Raw genomic sequence first — 16,329 nt, 5'->3', positions numbered from 1 at the left:
CAGTGGTTTTAGCCACTGCATCCGCCAGCCCTCCCAGGCTTACTCTGTGTCTGTTTTGTGGTACAGAGTACACCAGTAGATTCTGACTGATTCCAGGCTTAGAGACAGGATGGAAAATGTGAGCTATTCTGATCTAGGTCAATAGCAGGAAATGCAGATTTCCAAACTGAGGGATGAAACCGGAATCGCTGCCATTATTGAGCATCCTTCCTCTTTTTCTCCTTCTTCTTTTTCTTCCTCTGTAGAATATTCCTGCTGGTCAGAGCATTTCACAGCTTGGACAAGATGGACAGGGCCCTGGGCAGAATCTCACCCAGTCTGCTTCCAGTATGCTGGCCCAGGTACTTCCTCGTCAACAGTCAATGGCTCAGACAACTGTCCATCAACAACTCCAACCTCTGCAGATATCAAACTCCTTACCACCAACACATGCATCCCAGGTATTGTTGGTCTGTTTTCACTGCTTTTAGTGTATTTCCTGGATAATTCCCTTTCATTTTCTCGTGTCTTAGTTTTTGTATGCCCCAGCAGTTTTTTCTAGCTTGGATTATATTTACAGACCAGTCACAATATCGATTTGAAGCAAGTAATCTTGATGCATCTTCCTCCTTTGTTTGAACTTAGTTTTCTAGATTATTTGATTTTCCTCTTTTTCTTCCTTTTTTTCTTTTCCCTTCAGTTTTCTTCACAGTATCCCACAGTCCAGGTGATGACAGCTGTGGCTGACTGTGAATCCTCCTATCCTCACTCCTACACTGCCCCCCACCCTTCAACCTCCTCTTCTCTTAATCATATCTTCCTCTCTCCTGGACAGACTCTTCCTGTAACCCCCTCTGTCTCCCCTCTGTCTCCTCTGCACATTGAAAATGCGTTAGTTTCACCCATCCCAGTGTCCCTCATACCTTCCCCCTCACATGTGCTGGGTAAGATGGGACCCACATCCCCACAGCACCAGCCCACCACTGCTCTGCAGCAGAGTATTAGATGTGAAGCTTCTCATTCACAACCTGCATTTATATCAGCATTAACCACCCATCCCATACAGACACACATTTCCCCATCCCAAAACACACACCCTCTCACAAATGGCAGCACTCAGCCTCCGATACAGGTAATTATGATGTCTGCAATGGAGTGCAGATGTTTACCAAGAAGGTGTGAACTAGAATTTGAGTGTTTGTGTGTTAAGGGTGGTTTTATTTAAGTGAACCTTTGAGTGTGATAATCTCTGCCAGATTGTTTTTACATCTTTGTTTGCATCGCAAAAAGCTTTGTGTTTAGAGTCACTGTGTTGTTGTTCTGTGGCTAAAGGATGAGATTAATTAAATAACGCAGGTGAAAAAATGACTTGTCTTTGCTGATACAAGTTGGTATACATACTGTACTGCCATGCATACTTTTGAATATATCAACATGTCAGTGGATTCAGAATCTCTCAAGATATAATAATGATAATAACACTAATAATAATAATGATAAAAATAATAATTTGCTATGCTTATTTGTCACCAGGCTCCCCAGCAGGCCCAGGTCAGCCATCCTGAGCTTGCCCCCTCTGCTCAACCAGTCCAGCCTGGTCTCTTCTCACCTGTGCAGAGTGGGACTGACCCAGGCACAGCCACTACTGCTGCTCATCTAGACAACAATAGTCCATGCCAGCTGGCCCTGCAGGCCCAGGCCCAGAGTCAGGTTCAGAGCCAAATTCCTGTGCTGCAGCCCTCTGACTCTCAGAGAGCATCATCTGGGTCTGCCAGTTCCAGTCTGACTCAGCAGAAACATCTCAGTAGTCTAACAGGAGCTGCAGGTCTTGTCCCAACAGAGACCAGCACGGAGGTATGGACACATGACTCACTTTCACACTTATTAGTCCCCATAACTTCTTTCCTCCACAAAAGATACCAGTGCACTCACATGTAATGTCACTGTATTTTCTCTCATAATCTGAAATTAAATACCTGATACATGTTACTCTTGTTTATCTTTTATTCATTCCCTTATTTGTTTGTTTCTGGATTTTGTTCTGTCTGTAGGATCAAGCCGCAGAGAAACACACTGGAGGACAGAGCTACGACAGGTACTATCTTGTTTTCCCTCAGCAATCTTTGCAGGTGACAAGTCAATGATTGTATCTCTAATAAATGCATATTTGATAAGAGTTATCTCAGGTGCTGTCATGGACATTAATCCCTAGAGGAACATTCTGCCTGATAAGAAGTGATGTAAATTTTGACATAATACACATGGTCTTTAACAGCTTTTGGATCTCTCTTGCTTCAGACTTAAAAATTTGGAAGCCATGTTGTTTACACTGTTACAGTACAGTAGCCACACCAAAACTCGGAAGAGAGCCACTTGTAAACAGAAATGTTGAAAGGATGCCTAGGAGAACCTCACACTGGTTAGTTAGATTGTTGTTGTTGTGGTTTAAACTTCCGGAGGCAGAGACATTGTTTATCTTTAGAAAACACTGAGAGCGTTCCACCAGTACACCACATGTGATGGAACAACTTATAACTGGCTGGCTCTTCGTCCTAAAGTGAAAAGGGTGCTGTTTGTGATTTTAGTTTGATATTTATTTTGTATTGTGGACCTAATTCAGGAGTCTGCTAGTTTCTCTCTCAGTTCTCAGTGTTGATTAACGGACAGCACTCCAAAAAGACACAAACACGTCTGTAAAACTAGACAGCACTCTGATGAACACTCTGATGGCGTCTGTTGATCTTTCATATCATTGTGACCAGCAGTAGCTAAGACTCAGTTTCAGAAAGTCGGCTATTCCCTCATAATGGTTAACAGATAGCTAATCTCCCACAAATCTATATCCCCTTTAAGCTTATGTGGAGTTTAGTGTCACCCTTGGCTGATAGATCAGACTTTTGCTAAATCCTGCAGGCATTCCAGGGCAGCGATAAACTTTACTAAGTCTTTTCTTTAAGCTCCATATCAATGAGAGGAGGTGCCTTCCCATTACCAGTACAAGATTTGTGTCTGTGTCTGTATCCAGAGGCCAGTGTGACGCTAGAGGTTCTTAACCTAAAGTTCACTTCAATTATTTGTTTTATTTTCACATACCTTGTTTACTGTCTCTCTCTCTTTGTCAATCCACCATCTGTAGTTGAACACAGCAGCACTTACACTTAATTTTCCTCCCAAAACTAGTGTCAACTCTGATGCCACGTCAGGGAAGGAGATGAGTGATGGTTATGAGGGTACACATGGAGGTAAAGGTGAAGGGAAAGTCCGCAAACACCACCGCAGGTCCACGCGCACTCGGTCTCGTCAGGAGAAGATTAGCAGGCCAAAGCTCAGCATGCTCAATGTGAGTAGCCAAAATATTTGGAACACCACACCCACGCTCAAAAATAGAAAATGTATTTATTCTGTCCGCTCTTTTTGCAGGTGTGTAACACCGGGGATAAGATGGTAGAGTGTCAGTTGGAAACTCATAACCATAAGATGGTCACTTTCAAGTTTGACCTGGATGGAGATGCACCGGAGGAGATTGCTACATACATGGTATGTAGGAGACACAGCAGATGCCGGTTCAGTCAGTACAAAGATCTTTGTAGTGTGCTGTCAGCTGTGCGTTGCCTGAGATGCTTTCTTATGGCTCAGAACTCTGTAACTCCCTGTGTTGCTGCTCTCAGCTGCAATGCAGCAAAAAATCTTTCTGTCTCTCTCTCTCTCAGTCTTTCTCTCTCCTCCAACCCCAACCAATTCATATCGGGCTCATATTTATGGATAGATAGATGAATATTTCATTGCATAACCACTCCACTAACTTACTAACCTAAGGCAAATACCTGCTTATGAAGCTCAGTAAAGCCATATGTTTAATTACGTTTTGTGATGTAAAATGCTTAAATATAAATACTTAATAAACGTAATTAATTATATAAATGTAGCTGTCGGATTTTCTTAGACCTTAAATTGACTAGAGACAGCATTTGTTTCATCTTGGAAGCAAACTACGTTCAGAGAATATATGTGGAATTTCAGTTTTATTTTAAGCATTGCCTGTTAAAGAGGAAACCTTTTTAAAGTTCTGTTGTCTTTTTCTCCATCCTTCCCTTTAGGTGGAGAACGATTTCATTCTACCTCTGGAAAAAGAGGTCTTTATTGAACAGCTGAAGGACATTGTGGACAAAGCTGAGGACATGCTGAGTGAGGACACAGAGGGTGAGAGGAACTCTGACCAGGGAGGCAGTCCCAAACAAAGTGAAGGAGCTGACACGCTGGGAACAGAGGTGAGAAAAGAGCTGCCGATAGTTAATGGTTGTGATAGCACAATCTGTCTACGAGTGCCTCCGCCTTGGATACATCATCCTGACAGCACTCTCAAGATGACTTTGCGTGCAACGCTGCCAGCAGGAGATGCCAAAAATACCATTGTTGCTGATGTGACATTTTGATCTAACTGAATTTACTTCTGAAGTTCAGCTCTTTGGATGGTCAGGGAAACCCTTTAAATGTCTATTAAGTTGATGCACATGCCTCAACTCTGTAGTAATGCTTCTTTTTCTTTTGGGATTGAAGGCTTCAGCACCCAGCACCCCACAGCAGGTGTACCAACAAAATGGTAAGGCTTTTGACCACCAGAAACATCATATATTCACACAAACAAAATCCATTCACACTTTACAGTTCTAGTTACATGTTTTGCTGTATATTTAGATTCTTAAGAGGCTTGGAACAAGAATGGTTTCATGAATTACCTGAATCTGTTACCTTACCTTAACTAAATACGTTTAACTGCTCTGCTGAATTGATTTGATAATAGATTCATGAGTTTTTCATTCTCTCTGTCCTTGACAGTCCTCCATACTGGCAAACGCTGGTTTATCATCTGCCCTGTAGCTGAGACACCCGTGCTAGATAAAGAGAAGACAACATCGCACTCCTCTACAGCCCAGGGTATACTGCACATTACTTACTGCTTACTATACCATATTCTTTAATATAAGGGTTTGCTGTTTCTGCCAGGAGCACATTTTCCATAGAATAAACTGGATTGTTTGTGTCTTACTTGCTGCTGTTGATACTGAAGACGATGCGCATGCATTAGAGTGTGCGGTTCATCCGTTGGGGTCAGTTATATAAGAGCGCTTCTGCAGTGGTTCTAGGCAGAAATGAAGGGCAGAATTTATACTCCAGCCGACAGAGCCTGATGGGGGAAGACAAGCAGTGATGTAACACTCTGGCACTCACAGGACCCAGGCCCTCTGCTTCATGGCCTTGGCTGTTTAACTCCCAATCTGTTCTCACCCTCATTAACTCTGGTCTTTTTCTTTCTTCAGAATCTGAAAAGTCTGATTCATCGTCAGTCAGGCCCAGCATCAACACAACTGCAGTGAAAACCCCAGTCGCATCTTTAGCTTCCCAAAGCCCTTCCTCCTCCTCCTCCTCCTCCTCTCTGCCCCCTGCTGCTCAAACCTCAGTGCAAGCTTTAGAGAAAAACACTGGCAAACCCCGGGTCCAGCAGACTCAGCCCTGTGTAACTAAACATGCCCTTGCTGCTGGTGTCAGCCATCAGAACTCCCTTCCTGTGGAAGAACCTTGCATCTCTGCTGTTTCTATGGTGACGGACATGCCCTGCTGTGCTATTGTGCCACCTGTGTCTCTGGATGTGAATGCCATTGATAAAGGAGCAGCTGGTCGTTTGGCCTCGTCTCAAACTAATCAGCCCAATGAGAAGGCCAGTCCTACTGGAGTCCCTCAGCTGGCCTCCCATCAGTCTGTCGTCCTGCAGCAGCCCTATGCCACACCAATGCAGCCTGGGACAGTGACCTCACAGCCCCAGAGTCCAGCACATCAGACCTCCCAGAACTCCCAGTCGTCAAGCCAACAGCAGCCAGCAAGTGGGGGGCCAGGAGAGTCAGATAGTGAGGGACCACGCAGGGTGGAGTTTGTTGACCGCACCATCAAGACTTTGGATGAGAAACTGAGAAACCTGTTGTACCAGGAGCATGCTCCCTCCCAGCCTTCAGGCACAGCATCTGACCCCCAGGCCTCCAGCACAGAGGGAGTCAGCTCCCCTCCAGTTTCAGATGGCCAGAGCTCTGAGGGAGCACTTACAAAGAAGAAGGCTGACCCGCTGGTAGAATATACTGTCTGTCTGTCTGTCTGTCTGTGTTTGAGAGAGAGAGAGAGAAAGAAATAAAGAAATGTGAGCATTTAGATTTTGGTTAGGAACTAAGTTAGTGGAATCGTCACTGAATCGTTTACTTGTACTGTGCTATTGATTTGACTATTGGCTGTAAAGAGCAAGACTAATACTGTATTTAGAAAGAGGGGAGGGTAACAGAGTTAATGCTGTCAGCACAATAATTCATCATGATCTCTTCCTCTGGCAGCTTCATTTTTAATCAGGGTCTGACTCATTCAGACAAAACTGAGGTCATGGGAGGATAATAGCCTTACCACATTGATCTAGCACATCTAGCAATTTACCATTTGCCACTATTCAAATGATTTCAACCTCCCACGCATACACCCTTCTCTCTTTCTCTCTTAGCCTCAGATTCCTGAGCGTGCAGATAGTGTGGGTGCACTAAGTGACTCTGCAGTGGCAGGTAGGTACCATTGTTTATGTAATGTCCATATCTTATTATTACTGCATGAGAGTTTAAAAATGGGTTGTTTTGAAATAAATTCTCCCTCCTGGTCCTTTAGCCACCAGCAGGGTTTTGAAAGGAAGAGATGAGACTGCCAGCTCCACTCCACACAGCTCCAAAAGCCGTTTTCAAGTAAGAGCCCAGTTTTTGCTCTTCATGAGCCAATCTGCTCAATAAAAATGTCCTTTGACCAATTTTAATTATGTTACAGGCCATCATTTATGCCATTGTTTGCCCTGAGTCCAGTTTGTTGCTTGAACAAGGCATCAGTTGATGGTGTTTATGGAACCTGATTTTGTGATGACCATGAGATTCTCTTCCTTCCAGATCGTCCCTACTCCACCGGATGTCATTTGTCGTTTAGAAAAAAGCAAGACAAGCTGCAGCACCTGCAGTTCCCCAGCACCCTCTAGTGGTTCTGGAGGGTCTCACAGCCAGACCCAGGGCCCAAGCAGGAAAGAGAAGAGCTGTGTGGCTGTGGGCAGGTCCTCTGTGTCAGCTGCGGCTGATAATGAGAATGCAGGAACATCCAAACCCCACAATAGTAACCGCTACTCTGCCCCACCAAACTTCTACCAGGCCACCCCCACTTCCAGCCCTGATGTCACCCCACGCCATATCCCACGGGCACAGACCATTGACACTCCGACCCATCACCACTACCACCAACCCTCTCACCTCTACTCTGACTCAGCAGATGAGGACAGCAGCAGCATAGCTCTCCCTCCGGCCCACCCTGCTCCCCCAGCTCATGCCCTATCTGAACACAGTGGTAGCGACCTCATGAAGAGGGCAGTGGCCTTCCTGCGGCGCTCTGGTCGGAGCAAAAGTGAGCAGAGCTCTGATTCACCAAGCCGACAACCCGTGGCAATGAATGGTCACGGTCCCTCGCCTTCTGCAGGGCATGCTCACTCATCCTACATCAGCAGTGACAATGATTCTGAGTTCGAGGATGCAGATATGAGGAAGGAACTACAAAAACTAAGAGAAAAGTAAAGGAACTTGCATTTATGCACTCAACCACATCTGCACACGTTAATCCAGTTTTCAAAAGGCAGTTAGAAACTGTATTAACCAGAAACCCAGCTGCAAACAAAGCATTTAGTTTAGCGCTTTATTTATGTTCTGCTCATAAAACGTAGTCATTAGAAGTGTCTGCAGTGAATCAGTAACCCAACACACGTATCAGGAGAGAACGTCTCGTTGCAGGTATCATGACCGAAAGCCATAATGACAGGTGCTTTAGTGGATTATGCAGAGAATAAGTAACTGAAGGAAGCTTGAATATAAAGACCATGAAACAGAAAAGCAGCCTTTTAATGGCCTTTCAAATATCTTTTAAGCTCATTTCTGTCTGTTCTCTCCCTGTACCTTCTTACTAGACACATGAAAGAGATCTCTGAGCTGCAGGCGTTCCAGAGGAGTGAGATAGAGCGTCTGTACAAGGAGCTGGGAAAAACTCTGCCCCCCAATGTCGGCTTACTTCATGCTGCACCCCCAAGCGGCCGCAGGCGTAGAGCCAGCAAACACAAGCTGAAGGCTGGAAAACTGCTCAATCCGATGGTGCAGCAGCTTAAAAACAATCTTAACACGACCACTGAGAGGAAAGGTGTGTGTGTGTGTGTGTGTGTGTGTGTGTGTGTGTAGGTTGGGATGTAGGGGTGACTAGTGGTTTATGTGATGATTTTTATTTATGAGAGAGCATTTTCAGTCTGAAGCACACATTTTGGCAAAGTGGAAAACACAGGGATGCTTTTAGGTTCAGAAAACTGTAGGAGTGTGTGATTCACAGAGTGATTCACTCTGACTCACACTTTTTTTCTCTTTATCTTCTTTTTTTTTTCTTTTTTTGCACCAAGGTGAGAGTGCTGCCAGTTCATCCGGCTCCCCAGCTAAAAGTTCAGTTTTGTCAGATGGCTCTGCCCACTCCAGTGGCAGCTCCAGCTCCAGCAATCAGCCCAACACCGCCCAAGAGCAGGTCCACACACAGCAACCCTGTTCCCTGAAGGGCTCTTTTTCCTCAGACAACATCTACGCTGGGCTACATGGTGACGGAATGGCCACCCAAGCAGGCCCTGGCCAAGGTACACATTATAGGTTCATGTGCATGCTGGTGTGTGTGGATGGGAGATGCTATCTACTAAAGCGCCATTAGGGTTAAGGTAAACACTTGAAATTGTTAATGTTGTCCATACCATCTGTGGACAACATGGACATGGATCACCATCATGGATTACAAACTCAAACTGGAACTGAACTGTAACTGCTACAGTGATTGTAGGACCACTGAAACACTACATGCTCACTAACACATTCACTAACATTGAAGCCATATGTTTGACATTCAAATTTGTATATTTACTTATCAGGTGGCTACCATCTGTTAGATTAAGGAAAGGAGAAGTGGCACTTGTGCTATAAATCAATATGTGTATTGTTTCCTGGTGTATGCCATCTGTGTCGCAAATGATATGGATGCACTGATGTGGAATTTCTGAGCCGATAACTGATATCACAGAACAGTCAGTTAACATTTAATTCATGCCAAGAACTGGATGTAGAAATGACACATACGCAGGTACTAAAAATAAAATGTATAATAATGGAAAACAGGAAAAATGATTCACAGTTAATTTACTATATTTCACAGTACAGAAAAATGATTTAATAGCGAATAATACTTGGTGGTTCACTCTTTCTCTGTAGCCATTATAATACCAAGTTATTAATCAAGCAACACATTTATCCACTCCAAGTTAAACAATTCAACAAAAATAGAGACAGAAAGATTTTAAGGATAAAGGTTTGGTAACTGTAACACTAACCTTCTCTATTGTAAGGTTAGTGTGTCTCTGTTCTAATTGCTAACAGTACCTGCTGACAAGTCACAGATAATAAGACAAGACTTGCTCTTTTTTGTAGCTTCCTAACAATATTTTGAAGTTAGTAATGAGAAGGGAAAGAAAGTGATCACAGTTTCCCCCCTTGTAAAATGTTATTTTATTTCTTAAACTCTTCTCCAAGGCACTAGTTTTGTGCTTGAAGCTGTAGCAGTTTGTCGTGTTTGAATCTTTGTTTTTTTCCCAGTTTCCCTAATATGTCTCTATATTATCAGTTGTAATTACTGGCTGAAATTCCATCATCAGACAGATGATAATTAAGTTTCTCATTAGTCACCAGATAATATAGTTGGATCCTGCACATCGTGCACTTCCTCTTAGTATCCTTTGCTGGTGCTTTTGATGGTGGGGGTTTCTCATCCCAGTCTCTGTGCACTTTTACAAAGTGTCTCTCTTGTTTCTTCTCTTCTTCCCTCTTATATTCATTTTTACAGGCTGGACGGTTTACCACCAAACGTCAGAGAGAGTCACCTATAAATCTAGTAGCAAACCACGCACTAGATTCCTCAGTGGACCTGTGTCTCTGTCCATCTGTTTGTATTTGTTCTTTTCTATTTCCCCTCACTCATTTCCATCTTCTCTTTATTTAACCTACCTCTCTCTTCTATCAACCAAGTTTTTTTTTATTTAAATATAATATAGTGGATCTTCTATCTCACTCTTCTCACAGGCCTCCTCACCTCACATACATTACCCATTTTTTTCTCCTGCCACTCGCCCTTTCCCTCAACCTCAAATCTTGAGTTCTGAATAATTTTTTTTTTGACAGCCAGAGGATATCCATCACACACACACATATGATTTTTGTATGCTAAATTTATATCGAAGTCAATTGAATCTGTCCAACATAGGCACACTCCACCGGGATAAAAGGCTTGTACAGCCAGAAAATGTTTCCATTCCTTCAGGCAATCAGTGAAACAGCTTACGCAGCTTACTTACGCAAAGCTTATGTTTTGGCTTTAACTTTGCTGGAAGTCCCCCTCACCTTGTAGTCACTGTAACTGGTACAGAAATGTTTGTTATGGACACTGTTTGTGGCAATTAAGGCTGGAAAACTATATAAGACTCTCTTTAAATATGCAGACATGTAAAATCATCACCAATTAAAAAAAGAATACGTTTGAAAATAAATAATGACAGCTACATATTTTTTATTTCATGCAAACCATCTTTAATCCTCTATCTCTGTAGAGCAGTTGCAGGTTGACTTCAGACCTGTTGTGCCTTGTGTAGGCATTTAGATCCCACGTCAAGATGACAAACAGGTTTAAGCAGTCCAATTTGTTTGTTATGCTGAAACAGAGATGCTAAGTCTCAGCAAGGCAGAGGCTTCTAAATGGATTGTTTAAAATATTGTTCATGGATACAGGTCCAGAGTAATTCCTGTACCTCTTAATATAAAATCAACCGAGTGTTTCCACATTCTGGTCTGCATTATTGTTTCTTGGATAGCTGTGCAGGGACAAAATGTGATTTGTCTCACATTTGTGCACTTGGCCTTGTGTAATCATTTAGCAGTGACCGTTTTACCAACATGCTTACAGTTTTCTGTGAGTAACACAATGACATAAAACAGAAACAGTAACTATTGGTTCTATGAATTCAAAATGACCCCAAAGAGTCTGGCCACCACTCAGTGCCTTGGCATGAAGATTGAGAAGGAAACATTTCCAGGGTGCACAAGCCTCTTATTATTTTGAGTGTGACCTCTAACACTTAAAATAATAGTAATTATAGGATAGGTATTTATCTATACATAGTCTTTCCTCTGGCAATTATCCACAATTCACAGAACCACAGTTACATTCATAACCATTCATTTGTGGGTACAATGCCCCCTCCCCCTCATACAAATGCTTTGTGCAGTGCTTCTGGCTTTAAAAAACAAACAGACCCCACAAGCAAACTGGGGCTTGTGAATGGCTAGTCCTCTCCAAACATGGGGCTGAGGTCAGATCTTAAACAAGACAGTGTGCCTGTTTGTATGAATGCGTGTGTGTGTGTGTGTGTGTGTGCACGTGAGAGAGAATGCCAAAGCCTTTATACCCTCTTTATTTGTTGTGTGTTTCCATCCACTGTTAATTTTGATAACATCTCCCAAGTCCGAGGCACTTTGCCCAAGTCAGCAATCCTGTGTATGCTAACACAGAGAAATCCCCCCAGCCCTTCCTTGATAGGCAGGGCCCTTTGCTGTGGTAGAGGAGAGCGCTCTCTGTCCCTCATGTTTGGACGGAGAAGACGTGCATGGTGCAGGCGCCAGGCAGGGCACTGATGGAGACTTGCTCCGCCATATTAAGGGCTGTATCATCAATATTACTTCTTTTTTTCTCCTTCCACCTCTCCTGAGTTATCTGCATGTTTCTGACAAGTGCTGACTCTGATGAGCTCCAGCTAGTATCTGTGTGCTCTTTCAGTTTTAAGTTTTATTTATTTTGGTTTCACATTTTGTTTCACAGGCATTCTCACATCGACAAAGGGATCTCTTTTTAATCCAGGCTCCAGTCCTCCTCTCTTAGAAAACACTATTATTCTGTTATGATCTCTCCCTACCAACTAATGGACCAATAATTCATACTACATGTTCCAAATAAATCAAAATGATCCCACACAATATTTGTAAAGGTAATTATGATGATAGTGTCTGTACTTTACCAGATTGCTGTCCAATACAACAGTGTTTTTAAAAGAAGAGAAGCCATTGTTGTCAGTGAGTTTATTTACAAGGCAGCATAACTTCACGGTCTGCATCCTAACAAGATCACTAGAAATGCAGGAACTTATTAACATGCAACATCACAAACCAAGGCCAGGTGTGCTCTCTTTCTTAAGCCTGTCAGGTACACTTTCTAATAGTCACCTTCTCAATTGATTGCCCATTTTTAAAGAGAACACATAGGCTCTTTCTTCCAGTCTTCCTCACTGATTTTTAAACCCCTCGTCCTCCTTTCCTCTTTCTCTCTCCCCAATTGTTTTGGTAGCTGAATGTGCTTTTGAAGCAGCTTGTCCACATACTTGTGGTGTGCAGTGTGTTCTGGCCTAACTGTTTCTGTCTTGTGCTGTTTTACCTTCTTATAGGGTCCACTCTGAAACGACTATGTCTAGGCAAAGAGCGCAGTAGTAGTAACTATCTCATTTACTTTCTTACTCTCTGTCTTTCTTACTCTGTCCTCACTATTTTAGTCGTCCTTATGTTTGTATGTGCACTTTATTTTCTCTTCATTGTGTTGCCACTTTGAAAATGTGGCGTTGGTTGAAAACATGGGTACTCTTCAGATTGTTGCTTTAATTTACATTTGTTGTTGTTTTGCATGGCAGTGTGCCTACGTCTTGATTGCTGAATTTTGTCATTGCTTGCATATCAAACATTTCATTTCTCTGTAATTACTCATCCAAGTCAGTTGTGTTGCAATCCTTTGGCTGCTATGTTGGCAAAATATGTGTCACAGTTGTAGCTGTATACACATTTACTCTGGCCTCAACAAAACCATTAGGACTATTTTTAAAGTATTAAAAGTAGGCTTTCATGAAGGTGATATCATAGGTTCATTGTATCAAAAGTGCCTTTAAATTATGCCATGCAGTAGCCAACTGATTTGACTTTTTGTTTTTTTTTTCTTTGACTGGGCAAATTGTTAAGACCTTCATGTCTTTTCAGGGTCTTCTCTCAACACCACCACAGCTCAGACAGCTTCCAGTCAGACACAGCCGTCACTGACCACAGCCACACCCTCACCATCTCCTCAGCCAATCACACGGCTTGCTCAGGTCCAGACAAACAACAGCAACAACAAGAGAGGTACGTTTACAGATGATCTTCACAAACTGGTAGATGACTGGACGAAGGAGACCGTTGCGGCAGCCAATCAGCCGCGACCCTCCCTGAACCAGATCAGACAGCAGAGACGACAGCAAGACTTGGAATGCAGAGCGCCGCCCATGGGAGCAGCTACACATGAGGTATTCGAATGTGCACTCAGCGATTCATGATTTAGGGTCACTGGACTTTGATCTGTAACATTTGATGGAGCTACGAGGCTCTCTGTGCACTATTTTCTAAAATGACTCCCTTCCGTTCCAGATGAAATGTCATGTTGGTCCCAGCAAGTTCCAGCTGCCTCTGTCCTGCCCCCTGACTGCTGCTTTAGGCCCAGGTATGCCCACAAGCCTAGCTCCCAACTCCTCAGCAATTCTCCCTCCTGGGTACCTTCTGCCAGCAGGCTCCTACGGCGGAATGGTTCCCGGTCCTCTTTACCCTCAGCAGTGGCCCGGCATGCCTAGTCCTGTAGGGTCCATGGGTCCTGTAGGGCTGCTTGGTGCTGCTAGAATGATGCCCTATTCCACAATGGCAAACCCAGGGATCCAAGCCTACCCTCTGGTCATGCACAACCCTGAGAATGGCCCCTGTCCAAAAACCACTAGGACTACCTAATCCGATAACTATAATTTGTTGGTGTGTATGGCCAGGGCAGGATAGTCCAACTCCACTCTGTTCTGGTTCACCAGAGCCACAACTGTACATAATCTGATGTTGTAAATAACATGACAGAGTGTTGTTATTCTTTATACAACACATATATCTGTAGTAAACTGTGTATGTGTGGGTGTGCGTGTGGGCGTGTGTATGTATGTGTGTATACTATACAGTACATGTTAAGTATGTCTGAATACCTAATGCTTTTTGGCTTTGGTCTTGACTAAACTCAGCCATACAAGACATATTGTTAGCGTTCATGAAAACATTTCACTATATTCTTTATTACTGCAGTTTTCACATTGATTTTGCCTTTCTCTGTGTTATGTACACTTTAAACACTACATTGGAATCCAAATACCAGTGGTTTGAGAAACAGAAACAGGACAGTATTTATGATGAATATATTTGAAGGAATGTAGTGCCTTGAACATTGATTTATAATTTTCTTTTCTTCTGTGAAACAAAGCATGTCTGCATCCAGGTTATTTTAATTGATGGTAGCTTGAGTGCAGTCTCTTTTCTTTAATGCATTACAGACACTTTTGTTTTTGGTTTACATATGAATGCCCTTGTAGTACTGCACTATTAACACAGTATATGCTCTTATTTAAATAATAAAATCATGTTTTATCCCTTGTTTACTTTCCACCCCTGTGACAGATGGAATGCCATAGTGGTGAGTTGTACCGTTGCCTTGCAGAAACAAATGGTTAATGTACGACTGATGAGAATGAGGAAAAATAATTATGCCAGCAGCCAAAATCCACTCTTTCAGGTTGAATGGTTCAGTTGGACACGGCCTCTTCTAGAAAAGACAACAGATGTGTTGCACAAGCACAAGTGCTGGCAGTGTTGTAGCCTTGTGCTCAAAGGCAGTGTCCAGAGCCATATGTACTGTACATAGTTTCCTCTACAGTATATGCCTCTGGTAGTGTTCTGATCAGAATGTAGCAGTTAATATGTGATGCTTGAGGCTTAAAAGTGCAATTTAACCCCTCCACAAAGCTTTGATCGTGGCCTTGCCACAAGCCTTATCTCTGATGTGTGCAACAGGAGCAAGCTGAAAAGTTGAACAATGTTACAATCACCAAGCAACAGACAGAAGTTACCAGGAAAATTATAAATATTACAAATCACCCAGCAAACTCTGAGTTCACTACTGCTAAATGTAATTTCAACTTGGCTATCCTATTACTCAGCATACACTGTATGTAAAATGTCCTGTGCAATCACCAGTTAAGTCTGATGTTTTTAACTTATTTGATGTTTAAAGCTTGATTTTTGATGCTGCTATCGTCTTAGGTGATTCCACTGTACAGTTAAACATTCTATTCACACAAGATGGTACTTCAGAATAAAAGACTTCTCAAATTAAATTAACAAACGAGACGCTCACAAAGCAGTGTTATTGCCTTGTTAAAATTTTGAAGATGTGTTGGTTTCCCAGGTTGCTTTTGATGACAGTCTATTTTTGTTCTTGTCAGTAATAGATTGCAAAATTCAAAATGATACTTGATGTGGGAGATTTGCACAACAGATAGTCTCCCTCAATTGTAACCTATGTTAAGGCGTTTCCAGCACTGTATATTGTGGGTTTCACCGCCTGTACTTTTTTTATCACTGACAAGCATGGCCAACTTTTCATGTTCCACAAAGCAAAGATAAACAATACTGCTACCGTGGTTAGAAATTTCACATCTCCACAACACATTTGAAAAGTTTCAGCACCCCAATCCTTCCAAGCTGTGAATTGTACAGTTTTCTTGTAGTTTATATTTGTACATTTTGTTTGTTTGACTGTTTAGGGGTGGTGGTGATGGTGGTGGTGTTGGAGGGGTTTCTTTGATGTATATTATTCCATCAATTCGGTTTGAATTGGACTTTTATAGGATATTATGCAGAGTCTTCTGCTTTGGTGAAATACTTCCAGTAGTAAGAGATTTCTGTTCTCTGTCACTTGTATCTGGTATGTTTTGTTCCACCTCCCTTCCTGCTAACTCATTGTGAGCAGAGGAGGGAATAACAATTGTTGCCATATTCATTTGGGTGCAGTGACAAAACCGAGGGCTGAAATGCACAGAGGAGGAGCAGTCCTGACACTTCCTACTCTGCACATCTCACTTCTCTCTGAACACCATTGCCCCCTGGTGATTATGCTCTGGTTGTCAAAGGCTTGTATTTAAACTGTGTGGGATTGCTTCTGCCTGCTGTATGTCCCACTGCATTACCCCACCCTACCCTGCTGCACTCTAATCACAGACTGTATGTTGAGAGAGAAATAAATATTATTTTGTGCTTGATGCTATGTGTCATTGTTTTTATTTCCCTTTAAATTCAT

General features: G+C 42.7%; 1 protein-coding gene across 4 annotated transcripts in view; it reads left to right on the top strand.

Annotated features, from left to right (window-relative positions):
• LOC121189002 (serine/threonine-protein kinase WNK2) overlaps nucleotides 1-16,279 on the top strand; it is a 39,923-nt gene extending 23,644 nt beyond the window's left edge. For 3 of the 4 annotated variants that reach the window (XM_041048994.1, XM_041049011.1, XM_041048985.1), the window contains 16 exons: nucleotides 246-440; nucleotides 1,513-1,833; nucleotides 2,031-2,074; nucleotides 3,160-3,319; nucleotides 3,400-3,516; nucleotides 4,077-4,247; nucleotides 4,537-4,579; nucleotides 4,816-4,914; nucleotides 5,298-6,097; nucleotides 6,515-6,572; nucleotides 6,673-6,746; nucleotides 6,942-7,606; nucleotides 7,997-8,223; nucleotides 8,474-8,698; nucleotides 13,173-13,474; nucleotides 13,596-16,279. In XM_041048994.1, coding sequence (XP_040904928.1) covers nucleotides 246-440; nucleotides 1,513-1,833; nucleotides 2,031-2,074; nucleotides 3,160-3,319; nucleotides 3,400-3,516; nucleotides 4,077-4,247; nucleotides 4,537-4,579; nucleotides 4,816-4,914; nucleotides 5,298-6,097; nucleotides 6,515-6,572; nucleotides 6,673-6,746; nucleotides 6,942-7,606; nucleotides 7,997-8,223; nucleotides 8,474-8,698; nucleotides 13,173-13,474; nucleotides 13,596-13,946 — 3,852 coding nt within the window. In that variant the 3' untranslated portion in view covers nucleotides 13,947-16,279. Of the gene's footprint in view, nucleotides 1-245; nucleotides 441-1,512; nucleotides 1,834-2,030; nucleotides 2,075-3,159; nucleotides 3,320-3,399; nucleotides 3,517-4,076; nucleotides 4,248-4,536; nucleotides 4,580-4,815; nucleotides 4,915-5,297; nucleotides 6,098-6,514; nucleotides 6,573-6,672; nucleotides 6,747-6,941; nucleotides 7,607-7,996; nucleotides 8,224-8,473; nucleotides 8,699-9,948; nucleotides 12,549-13,172; nucleotides 13,475-13,595 lie in introns of those variants that run through there. The other variant, XM_041049003.1, reaches the window with a different exon arrangement.
• Nucleotides 16,280-16,329: the final 50 nt, after the last annotated feature.

The sequence above is a fragment of the Toxotes jaculatrix genome, chromosome 2 (assembly GCF_017976425.1).
Source record: "Toxotes jaculatrix isolate fToxJac2 chromosome 2, fToxJac2.pri, whole genome shotgun sequence".
NCBI classification, from domain to species: Eukaryota; Metazoa; Chordata; class Actinopteri; family Toxotidae; genus Toxotes; species Toxotes jaculatrix.
Note: the sequence above shows the minus strand (reverse complement) of the source record. Positions and strands in the feature narration are given on the sequence as shown.